At 35.7% G+C, this 12,870-nt stretch overlaps 3 protein-coding genes across 4 annotated transcripts; 1 reads left to right on the forward strand and 2 right to left on the reverse strand.

Annotated features, from left to right (window-relative positions):
- Positions 1–181: 181 nt before the first annotated feature.
- On the forward strand, positions 182–2,625 carry LOC120637886 (glycine--tRNA ligase). Its single transcript, XM_039909936.1, has one exon. The coding sequence runs from the start codon at positions 293–295 to the stop codon at positions 2,492–2,494; it is 2,202 nt and encodes a 733-aa protein (XP_039765870.1). The 5' UTR covers positions 182–292; the 3' UTR covers positions 2,495–2,625.
- Positions 2,626–3,943: 1,318 nt separating this feature from the next.
- LOC120623340 (pre-mRNA-splicing factor 38B-like) lies at positions 3,944–10,857 on the reverse strand. Its single transcript, XM_039889309.1, has 7 exons — positions 10,629–10,857; positions 10,433–10,561; positions 9,685–9,809; positions 8,275–8,410; positions 6,986–7,199; positions 5,686–5,853; positions 3,944–4,307 (listed from the first exon to the last, which is right to left on the reverse strand). The coding sequence occupies exons 1-7, from the start codon at positions 10,642–10,644 to the stop codon at positions 4,019–4,021; spliced, it is 1,077 nt and encodes a 358-aa protein (XP_039745243.1). The 5' UTR covers positions 10,645–10,857; the 3' UTR covers positions 3,944–4,018.
- Positions 10,858–11,539: 682 nt separating this feature from the next.
- Positions 11,540–12,780, reverse strand: LOC120637834 (ubiquitin-like protein 5). Of its 2 annotated transcripts, XM_039909865.1 has the most exons (3): positions 12,704–12,780; positions 12,403–12,584; positions 11,540–11,681 (listed from the first exon to the last, which is right to left on the reverse strand). In XM_039909865.1, the coding sequence occupies exons 2-3, from the start codon at positions 12,578–12,580 to the stop codon at positions 11,638–11,640; spliced, it is 222 nt and encodes a 73-aa protein (XP_039765799.1). In that variant the 5' UTR covers positions 12,581–12,584; positions 12,704–12,780; the 3' UTR covers positions 11,540–11,637. The 2 variants fall into 2 exon arrangements, with proteins under 2 accessions (XP_039765799.1, XP_039765798.1); XM_039909864.1 differs by having other exon boundaries at positions 12,403–12,770.
- Between the last annotated feature and the right edge of the window lie 90 nt (positions 12,781–12,870).

The following is a 12,870-nucleotide window of genomic DNA, read 5'->3' on the forward strand; positions in this document are numbered from 1 at the left end:
AATTTTATTTATTTATTTAAGAGCACTAACAACATACTTGATATGATACTTAGCGTTATGTTTTTTTAAATGCGCAATTCAAAATTAATCGCGTTTCACAACACTATTTAAAAGTTCCAACATTGACAGTGACATTTTCACGGGCATCATTGACATTTGGCAGATGACATCAGCTGTCTATTAATTGTCAACTTTCGACAAATTTCGTCAGCCACGCGAACACAAGCCTGATGTTACAAAATAATTTGCCGGGTGGCAAAATCTAGTAATCCATACGGTTTCATAGTTTTAAATGAAAAACATTCTAGCGCTACTGCATAACTGTAGTGTTTTTAGTAAACATCTGCCAGCAGTATTTCCCCAGTTCAGACTTTCACACAATCTTCCACACTGGGGAAGTAACAAAACTCATCGAAAAATCAAGATCAGCAATCCATTCCGAGAAATAATTATGGCCGATCCCAAGATTGAAGAAATCCTCGCTCCGCTTCGTGCGTGCGTTAAGGAACAAGGAGATTTAGTCAGAAAACTAAAAGATGAAAAAGCACCTGAAATAGACATCAAAAAGGCTGTTGCTGAATTAAAAACTCGAAAGAAGATACTAGAAGATAAAGAATTAAGCTTAGCGCCCACAGAAGAATTATTTGACCGCTCGAAAATGGAAGATCTCATCAAGAGGAGATTCTTCTATGATCAATCTTTCGCCATTTATGGTGGTATTACTGGTCAATTTGATTTTGGACCGATGGGATGTGCACTTAAAAGCAATATGATTCAGTTATGGAGAAAGTACTTCATTCTTCAAGAGCAGATGTTGGAAGTTGACTGTTCAATATTAACACCCGAACCTGTGTTGAAAGCTTCTGGGCATGTTGAGAGATTTGCCGACCTCATGACTAAAGATATCAAATCTGGAGAGTGCTTTAGGCTAGATCACCTCATCAAAGCTCATTTGGAGAAAATTAAGAGTGAGAAAAATACCAGTGCAGAGCTAAAGGCGGAAATTGAAGATATTCTTGTCAAGCTAGATGGGATGAATTCTGATGAAATGTCTGCACTCATGAAAAGGTTTGACATGAAATCACCTATCAGCGGCAATGAACTGACTCCACCGATCGAGTTCAACCTCATGTTTAACACACAGATTGGCCCATCTGGTTTGGTGAAAGGCTTTCTTAGACCAGAGACAGCGCAAGGCATCTTTGTAAACTTTAAACGTCTCTTAGAATTCAACCAAGGTCGGCTTCCATTTGCCGCAGCTCAAATAGGCAACTCATTCAGAAATGAAATCTCCCCAAGATCTGGACTCCTCAGGGTCAGAGAGTTCACCATGTGTGAAATAGAGCATTTCTGTGATACAAAAGATCACCCTAAGTTTGAATCTGTTAAAAATACCCAGATGTTATTCTACTCAGCTGATAGCCAAGAACAGGGAAGACCAGCTGAAGTGTTAACTATAGGAGAAGCTGTGGCCAGAGGCACTGTTAACAATGAAACCTTAGGATACTTCATGGCCAGGATTCATTTGTACATGATAGCTGTGGGCATTGACCCAAAGAAGCTCAGGTTCAGGCAACATATGGGCAATGAAATGGCTCACTATGCATGTGATTGCTGGGACGCTGAGTGCCTATCCAGTTATGGATGGGTCGAATGTGTGGGCTGTGCTGACAGATCAGCATATGACCTCACACAACACTCAAAGGCAACTGGTACGAGACTTGCAGCCGAGAAAAAACTCCCTGCCCCAAAGCAGATTGAAGTTGTGGAAGCAGTGGCAAATAAAGCTGCAATTGGTAAAGAATTCAAGAAAGATGCAAAGGCAATCAATGATGGACTAGCAGCAATGGATTCCACTGCTTTAGAACAACTCCAAGAGAAATTAGATAGTGATGGTGAATATGTACTTAACACACCAAATGGTGATTTCAAACTTACTCCAAAGCTTGTGAACGTCAAGAAGAGTCAGAAGACCATTCATGTAGAAGAAATTATACCAAGTGTTATAGAACCATCGTTCGGTGTGGGAAGAATTCTGTATTGTATTTTGGAACATAACTTCAAGATGAGGGAAGGGGATGAACAGAGAACCTACTTCTCGTTGCCAGCCACTGTCGCTCCTATGAAGTGTGCTGTTTTGCCACTCAGTGGAAACACTGAATTCCAACCATTCGTAAGAGAATTATCTCAAGAACTAACTTCTGTAGATGTGTCACATAAAGTAGATGATTCTTCTGGCTCAATCGGCAGACGGTACGCTAGAACAGATGAGCTTGGTGTGCCGTATGCGATCACAGTAGACTTTGATACTATGAAGGAACCGCACACAGTGACTCTTAGAGAAAGAGATAGCATGGGCCAAATTCGGCTACCATTACAAGATGTACCAACTATAGTGAGAGATCTCACTAATAGTAAAATATTGTGGGCTGACGCTGAGGCACAGTACCCTAAATTTGAACAGCAAGAAAATGTCAAAGGTGCAGCAGCATAATGTACCGCAAATTAATATTAGCACAGGTGCTCCTGATAGTTAAAATGTATCAATAATTATACAATATTTATTGTTTTAGCTTAAGATCGAAATTTTGCAAATTTATGAAAATAAAAATGCTTATACAAAAATCGTTCTCGTTTGCACTGACTCATCGGTTAATAACGCTTTAAATAAAATCAACCTTAATATAAACTTGGTGATATTTATTAAGGTGCTTTTTTGTTTAATGTATTTGCATGCACTGACCTCTATAATTTACTCGGCGAAACATTATAATAATATCTATGCAACTGTAATGTTTCAAGCAAATAAATTTATTCTGATTAATATACCACGTTTGTTGCAGTTAAAGAAAATTAGGTACAGATCGAATCACGTAGTAAGAGCGAAGATGCATCATTTCAGCCTATACTGTAGTACTGCTTAAGCTAGCGTCTTTTATAAGGTTTTGTAATGTTAGTATTGTGTCTACACAATACTAACATTACAAAACAACTCGACGACTTCTGGTGCTGTACTCATAAGCGGAAGTTCCCGGGTTCGATCTTCGGCTACCCTTTGGGTATGGGGCAGTATTGTCCGGTCTGGAAGGCTTCGGCCGTGGCTAGTGACCACCCTTCCACTTCCACAAAGACGTGCCGCCAAGCGAGATAGTTAAGGGATATGGATTTACTCTTAACTGCCATACCCTTAACTGGTACCTACTACCTATCTTATCAGAAAACACCGAACACCTCACAATTGATGGCCGCGGGAATCAAACCTAGGATATCCTTATCTGTAATCGAACATTCTAACCACGAGACAAACAAGACAGTTTCAAAAAACTTCAATATAAAAAAATATATTGGCTCAGTCTGAAAAGGTCTTGTATATTATATGTATCTCCGACATTTTATCGCCATAAGTTATTCATCATCTTCATCAGATCAACCTTTTATCGGCCAACTTTAGGGTACAATGAGAAAGGTTTAGGCCGTATTCCACCACGATTGCTCAGTTTCACAATTGGTGAAATCCACACACCTCGTTTCATTCATTATGTATCATCTCAGGCATGCAGATGTCCTCACGATGTTTACCTTCGCTGTTCGTTGAAGAGATATTTCAACTGCTTTAAAACGCACATAACTTAGAAAAGTTAAATGGCGTGCTGGGAATCTTCTTCCCAATAGTGAAACCGAAGTCCTAACCACTGAGCTATCACCGCTACATTTCATCGCTATGAGTAATTCAATAATTTTATTTTAAATCAATAAGACACATCTATATTGGTTTCCTTTACAGACTTTCGTTGCCTAGAAGAGATCGCTATGTTATAAGGCCACCAAATTGCACCCTCTTGCTCAAACTTGTTTATATCTCTGTAATTCCTTTTTTTTGTTCATTCATTCATTCATTCATAACAATGTCTGAGACAGGTCTATTGAATAAAACGAAAACCAGTAACATTATAATTAATTTTAATTAATTGTCAAGGTTCAATTAAACAAAAGTATTGAGTTAGGTAATCTCATATCATTATCTGTGGCGACGTTCTTTAGATCGCGAGCGGTTGCGGTGGCGGTCCCTGGAACGATCGAAGTTACGGTCTCTAGATCGTGACTGGTCACGGTTGCGATCACGATTGATGTCGCGATCACGGGCGTTGTCGCGACTACGATCATCGCGGTCACGGTTGTTGTCGCGGTCACGGTTGCTGTCGCGATCGCGATCGCGTTTCTCTCTTTCGCGATCACGCTCGCGTTCCCTGTCCCGGTCGCGCTCTCTGTCTCTATCGTCGCGTCTTGCTGGTCTGTCTTTCTGATATCTGGAATAAATAATAAGAAAATGATTACAACTCTATCATCCACACAACACCACAATCACCATCATCAACCCACTACAGGGCACGGATCTCCCATCAGATTGAGGATTTAAAAATGACTACGTGATAACTACATTCGTCAAGTTGAAACGTTACGAGTTTTGAGGGTTCCAAACGCGTCCTGGTCTAGACAACAACAAATTGAACTATGTTATCTCCATCTCACAGTCGAATTAATATTTAGCTATAAAGTAACAGCAATTCATACCTATGCTTTTTTATCACACATGTAATCCTTAATATTATAATAGAATTTTTATATAAGTTAACGTTTTATACAACGTGTAAATGAGAATCTTTAGGGGTGCATTATGTACTGTCTCTCGAGACTTATCTGTGAATCAGAAAACCTAATAATTTTTGGATATATATATAGTTTTTACTGAAATAATCAGATACAGCCCTAACATCACATGTGAAATGAAAATCATGTGACTCCTGTCACTTTATTAGGTACGCGTCTCGAAGCGTAGGTACTATGCGCGTGACGGTCGTTTATCTTCAATAGGGTTGTCGTACGTAAACACTTTGAATCTTTTAAAATCGTTTGTATGGATAAATAAATATGCTTTTGTTGATTGAACATTTTTACAGAGTGTTTCTTATGCAATATACTTATGAACGTTCAATATTATTTCGTAATTCTGTTACACGTTGTATAAACTTTGAACTTATTGATAGACATCTCTAGGATTTCTGGTAGTTTGTTATAAAATTATATACAATTACCCTTAAATAAATTACTTGTTTTATGCAGCCTAGTAAAGTGAACTACAAGTTTATTTCTACTTTTACTATAAGTTTTAAATATAAGTGAGGATTATAAAAACGTGTGTGTACTTATGCACACGCGTTAGAAGTTTTACTCCTTTGGCGTAACAAGATAAAAATCTTTTCAAAAATTTAAAAAATCTCTCGCCTTATTCTACGTTTGTAGGAAAAGGTATTTAATACATTGAACGTTTTATCATAACGCATTAACAGTAAGTTAAAGAAATTTTATTTAGTTAAATAAATTTTATTTAATTATAACAAAAAAATATCTATATATTTAAAGAAATGGACTTAATTAACATACATAAATTTGGAATACTAATAGACTCATTAGTGGCCAACCAACATTAAAATTTGAGATTTTTTTTATTATTACAATTGAATCACCGGAATGCGCGCGCAGACTTCGACAATTGAAAGAAAACACTGTCAAACCTTATAGCTAACTTCGGGGTGTCGACTTATTGTGACGGCATCGTAAAAATTTACTCTAATCATTTTTCCCTTACGCGCCTTAAAGAAGTATAACTTTCAAAATTGTTCTTACCTGTCACCATCGCCATAGTCCCGCCTATCCCTATCATCATGTTCACGTCGGTCGTTATCCATCTTGCCCGGGTTATAGTTGCTGTTGCCACCCCTGTTGTAGTTAGTGTTAACGTTCGGAGTAACGTTGGGCTTCGATGCATTGCTTTGTCTAACGTGCTCCGCTAACCTAAACCGAAAAGGTACCCTATTAGATTAAAGGTAATTGAGTATGTCCAACCATTGTACAAAAAAAAACATATTTTAAAATTTGAACATTTATTTCAAGTAGGCCCATTTATAAGCACTTTTGAAACTTCAAGTATCTCTGTTTGTAGTGACTCTCCCACCGGTTCGGAATGCAGATTCTACCGAGAAGAAGCCGGCAAGAAACTCAGCAGTCGCTCTTTTCCAACATCAACATTTTACATTTTACAATTTAAAATTCATTTTTCAATCTTGTGAGAGATGAAAGCGGAGCCGGATGCTTCCAAGCAACCTTATCATTAAGATATTCATCAATTGTAACCTCGCTGTAATAAATGTATTTTAACATATTCTTTAAACTTATGCATTGTTAGGCCCAAAATTACCTTAGGAATCATATTATAAAAGCGTATACTCAATCCCACAAATTACTTCTGTACCTTTCGCAGACGATATGCAGATATCACTTACGTTTGACCATTTCTTGTAAGTCGACTGTTTATATCCATAGTTTTTGGTTACATAGATATTATAATAAAAATATTGAGAAGCTACAGTAAGTATACTTATTTCTTTAAACTTCTCACGCGTAATTTAAGTCTATATATTGATCGCACAGCTCTTTTCTGCAATATAAATATAGTTTCGATACAAGCCAAGCTATTAAATAAATCGGAAGAGATCGTGATCGAGAATCACAGGTTTTAAACTTAACAGAAGTTCTCCGCCTTATCTGCTATTGTTATATGTTAACAAATACATTTTCATTTCATTTCATTGTTAGTGCGGTGGGTGAAAAATTAATATTAAAATGTATTCTTGTATCATTTCGGTTGAATTGTTTATTTATTTTTAGGAGTTTCTATTGTATTTTTTGAGTAGTGCATTGTATTTATGTCAGCTAAAAAGACGGTATAGTGGGAATTTGGTATAGGTTAAGAAATGCAAATAACAAGCAATGTGGTGGGAATGCACACAACTTTAAGTATGTTAACCCACTTTTTTGTCTGCGATCCAACTTGTGGCTTATTGTTTTTAAAGACACAGATTGCCACTTCCCAAAAATGAAGGGAACAAAAAAATATTGACAACAAACATTTGAGCATGATACCTACTTTTGCTCAATTTGCTTCTGTATAGGCACTGGTATCCGTGGAAACAGTGTGCTGAACCAGTCCAATTTGATGAGCATCTGCCGCACCAGTGCTCCCATGGTGGTGGGGCCACCGCCTCCAGCGCGAGGGTCCACCTCCTCTTCGTCGTCCAGGTAGTCTGCGTACCAGTCAAACAGATCTGCCGGTGGCTGTGTGTAGCGGATGTACATGAAACCTGTTTTTATTCACAAAACTGTTTGGTTATTTCATTTCATAATCAAAATATATACCATCGTAGAGTGATAATGCACAAATTGCACACAAATTTCAAAATATTATATTCTCTTCGAAACAGGAGGGATATTCTTGATCTGTGTTATTTACATAAAATATTACAAAACAAAATTAAATGTAGCAACCTTCTTAATCATATATCGGTGAGTTAAATTTTGTGTTAATTTTTTTGTCAAATTAAGTTTACATGACGCTTTGTCAATGCTATGTGCACTTGTCCTTGACGTGCATATCAGTCCATGTTTTTGTGTGTGTGTTATGTTTAAAAAACGTGTAATATGCATGTTGTTAGTGCTAGTAATATTTCAAGAGTCTACACCTATGGACAGTGGCGTGCACTTCATACAAGCACAAAAGCACTGCATACCCTAAAATTGATATATAGGTCGTATAAGAGGAGGATTTTGGCCATTTTATGATTTTTTTCTGCTGTATGCATACCCTGGTAATTAACCCAGTGCACGCCGCTGCCTATGGAATAGTTTTACCTACAGAACATCAGAGTTATAAATAGCAGGTATTGTTTTTTATATCTTCAAGTCTAAATTAACCTCAAAAGCCTGCAGCCTAAAAATATACTTAAATAAAATCAACTTACCTAGATATCATTCAACTTTCAACAGTTATTTTAAATTCCAAACCGACCAAATAGACAAGTGTTTGCATTTGTACAGATGATACTTATTTTGTAATAGCAAGTGCAATAACTGTGGCCCAAAACTGTGTTTATTTAGGGTTTTTAAAAATGTATTGCTTTCTCAGGGTAAAATGTACCCAGGACATCTCCAAACAATTTGGAGAATCGAGCCAATAAATGCTGTTTTTTTTAAAATCCCATGAGTAACTTTTGTGTAGCTGTAGCTTTATATATTATCTTTTATCCACCTCCAGTATACAAGACAAATGTGTGCCAAATTTCTTAAAGATCAGTTAAGCAGTTCAGCTATACAAAGGTAACAAAAACAAAACGAAACACATCTTTATACATAATATTAGTATGGATTTATTACACTTACCAAGAGCTCTGATGTAAGGTGAGTCTGTGTGCTGTAACAGGCCATTGACCTGTTTGCGAGTAAGCCGCAAAGTGTACAGCTTGTAGAGGAGGCAAAACGCTGTGGACACTATACCACCAGCACCCACTCCTCTAACCTAGAACAAAATTTCAAGAAAGGTAACATAATAACTACATAATATAAAAATTATACTGTATATTAAACTTAAAACTATTGCAATAAATCCTCAATCATCTTTTTAATGAAAAGGTTGAAAGCAAGCAGCTCCGTTTTCATTTTACAGAAAATAGAACAATGATTGTTAAATTGTTAAATGATATTGGAAAAGAGTAACTGTTGAGTTTCTTGCTGGCTTCTTCTCAGTAGAATCTGCCTTTCCGTACCAGTGATAGAGTCACTACAAACAGAGAGACTTGAAGTTTTAAAAGTGCTTATATTAGGCCTACTTGAATAATATGAATTTTGAATTTCAATCCATAAGCACATACATCTGTAAGTATCCCAAAGTGCAAACTTCAAACTAGAGTTTCAAATTCATATCAGAATACATTGAATGCCTCAGAACTTTATATGCCTCACTGTTCTAGTGGTTATTTTCTACCATGATGATTTTATAATCATGAGGCCCTAGATTGGGCCAAAATTAGTTAGGTATTGGATTTAATGTATGTTATGTAAACAAACATTTTTTTGTTATCATTATTTAAAGCATGCTGAGTTAACCTCAAAGTAAGTGGGTGCACACAATAACAAATTTTTATTTTATTATCTTGTAATATCATTAATTTTATTTATTTATTAAATAAGGGCACCACAGCCCATATTAATTAATAATAATTATTAAAAATTAATTAAACTTATTGATAAATAAAACCCTTGCCCCTAAATTTAGGAACAAATAAATGCTAAATTTCCCTTTTATGTATGACAGAATGAATGAACATACAAACCTAAAAACTTTAGCTCCTACTTTAACTAATACTTTTTTTAAGGAACAAATAAACGTAAAAGTTTCATCATCACTATCTGCAGCCTACTAATGCCTCACTGCTGGTCTCAGGCCCACCAAATTTAATAGGAGATGGTTTAGAGCATAGAACTGCAATGCTGCTTGAATGCAGGTTGGTGGGCTTTACAAATATTATTACAAACGCTGATAACCGGGACCAATGGCTTTATGTGCTCTCAGCGGCATGGGGAGGGACACCACCAATGACCTGCCACTAGGCTGGTACTGAAAATTTTTTCAACAAAAATACACAACACCTAACTTTAATTTTAACCTAGTATCTGTAGTTGAACATGCACACCCCTAAACCAACCAGGTACACATATAAGCATACACTGCTTAATTTCTGACCCTCTTGCAGTTGGGTAATAAAATAAAAGAGTTGTTATTAACATACTCACGCCGCCACACATGCCCGTCTGGCCCGCCGTCTTGCGACTGCCTCTCTCCCATGGCTCCAGGTGCTTCACCTGGTAGTAGATCTCATCAACCACCTCATGGTAAGTCTTCAACTTGAACAGATGCACTGGAGACAATGCCACGCTTTAGTTATTACATCACATGACAAAAGTGGCCTATATATTCAGAATTAATTAATAAATGATTGGTTTGTTTGACTTTTTCAAGCTATTTATACTTTTTGACTGCCCTGAACTAGGGGCAAGCACACTTCAGGCCAGCCAATAAGTTTACCGCTTGCTCTTATTGCTTGTCCTAAGTTCAGGGCAGGACTATGTTCACAGCCTTTAGGAAGAGGTAGAAGATGTAGTAGGCCTATATAAGATTATAGAACCAAGACATATTGTGTGATATTTCAAAAATTTCATTGGTTTTATACTGACATAATCATGTGGTGTTAAATGCAAATTATCACAAATCCATTATACTATTGAACATCAATAAACGAATTGGTTAAGGAAAGTGAACACGTAAAAGTATTTTCGAAAAGATTGTAAGGCCTTTAATCAACCATGGGACATAAAATGAAGCTGACTATCCAGTAACCTACCTATTGTCTTAATTGGCAATGTTAAAGACCCAAAAGATAATACTAAGTTTTTACAAGTAACAGAAGAGGAAAATTGCAAAACAATACATGAATAATGATTTTCCATAACTCGTTGAGCGTTGTTTTGTTTGCTTACCTACCTTTGAAGTAGCTAGAACCTTGAATATTTGCTAAGATTAGAGGGTTCAGATTCATAGTCTGTTCGTTACCCCATATTGGTAAAACGTTATGTTGCTTGCTGGACTTCATGGGTCTTTGCTGATTGAACTCTGAAAATGCAAACCATTTGTAGAAACTCGACGCGCAGCATCAGAGTAATTGTGAAACAAAACATACCTTCGGCTTCGGCCATTTTAAACTACTACTAATACTTATCATACATAAAATGTAACGCAATGCAATAATAACAATATTAATGTTTTCTCTTGGATTATAAATAAAACACAAATTAAATCGTACAACAAAACGACATGACGTGCTCCAAAAACCCATAGACAAACAGACCACAGATAAGATACTATTGAATAGACAGCAGTAGATGCAATAATTATTATAGGGGAAGAGAAAAATAGTACAATGAGCATATAAACACTACTTTCCTATAATCTTACCAAGATGTTTCGTAAATTTAATACCTAACTAAACAAAAAAAGACAGAAGTTAGAGATAGGCTCTAGCCTCTATTACATTGAGGAAGTTTGTTTCTTTATCCGAGAAAGAAATGTCATAATGTTATCTTAGATAACATTGTAGACTTGATTAAAATTGTTCCAAAACTAAAGTATATGAATACTCAAACCTAGTAATTATATCTTCTTTGAGCTGTGGAGCCTTGTATCAATCCATACTTATATTATAAATTCGAAAGTGTGTTTGTTGGTTCATTTATTTATCCATCCTTCATACCCTAAGTTACCAATCAATTTGATTTTTGGCATAGAGTTGGTCAAAGGAACCTGAAAGTAACATAGGCTACTTTAAAGTCCTGACAGCATCAAATTCCCAAGGATGGTTCACAGGAACATTGGTATTTTTACACCAAATATCGTCCTTCCTTCACATCCTAAGAAATCAACCAAACTACTTATTATAATATAATGTTTGCCCCATATGATGTTTAATATCATTTATTTCTTGTGAGGCCATAATGTTAAAAAATATATATATATTTTTGTTAAGATTCAAAGGAAGTACCTTGTGTAGGTATTCTCATTATATCATTCTGGGTTCAAATTATTACAAAGTTATAGCAATAGACTTATTTTATTATACCTTCACACTTTTGAGTTGTCAATAAGAATTGCTTATAAACAAATACAACACTTAAATTAATTTAAAATAATGTTCACTGGTAGTAAAGCTCCAAATTCATCCCATCATGTATTTCATCTGGTTTATATACTAAGAAAATCATATATGCACATAAATGTTATAATATAAAGGAGACTATAAAATATATGATTGAAGATATAAAAAAAAATCCTGCATTTGCTCAGAATTCACACTTAATTACATAGAAATGGTTGGAGGAAATACTGGTCCCTATAGGAAATCATGGGGATACAAATCTAAATTAAAACCTTTGACATTTGTAACCTACCTTGCTGCAAAACTTGTCCCTTACAAAACATTACAGAGAGAAACTTGAGAAATATCATGGCTATATCACCCCTACAAACCAATCAAAGTAGTACATATATATATTAAGTTTTTCTGAATAGATTTTACTAGTACCAGCCTGAAATTGAACAATTAGTGTTGTTCTAATCTAATGTTAATCTACCCCTGGTGAGTTTGATATAATTATTTCAAAGGTTAACCTCCATTACAGCAGCATGGAAAGGCTAAGCTATAAATCTTTCTTTACAAAGAAGATTGAGATGAGTCTACGTCACACAAAACAGGAATAAGATGGAGACAAGGTCAAATACTCAATATAAAAAACTGTTCAGTCAACTGTACGTCGACTGAATGGTTGCACACAGGTTAAGTAGTGCAGTTCACTAGCTCTCTTTAATACTGACTTGTTTTACAAACGCAGAAAACGTTTCTCTTTATAACGTAATTTTAGACATAAATATTACTACTACGAGGGATATAAAAAGGATACAATCTGATAACTTGATGTGGTCTTTGAACACTGTGTACCACTTTTTCAAAACAATTTTGTCAGATCTTGTGCCGGTCTGCGCTGCAATTAATTTCTTGAGATCGCCCACAGTATCATCTGGATTGCATTTCACACGCACTTTCTTGCCTAGTCGATCGTTGCAAGTGACTTCTAGCATTTTTCTAGAAAATTTATAAAGATTATAATTTACCTGCAAATATAGTTCACGGACAGGTAATAACAAAATTTTTGAATGGTTCTTTGATAAACCTAACTAAATCTTATCAAGCAAAGCAGTAACCTATACACAAAATAATTCGAAGTAAACACTAAAGTGACTAAACACTAAACAGCACGTTATATGACAGGTAAAATTGGCCACAGACTATATAAGTTATAATCCCAGATAACTACCTACATTTTTGTTCAGAACCAAAGACATCGAGTTTTTCTAGCTTTACAGTCACG

Source organism: Pararge aegeria, chromosome 4 (genome assembly GCF_905163445.1).
Source record: "Pararge aegeria chromosome 4, ilParAegt1.1, whole genome shotgun sequence".
In the NCBI taxonomy this organism is placed as follows: Eukaryota; Metazoa; Arthropoda; class Insecta; order Lepidoptera; family Nymphalidae; genus Pararge; species Pararge aegeria.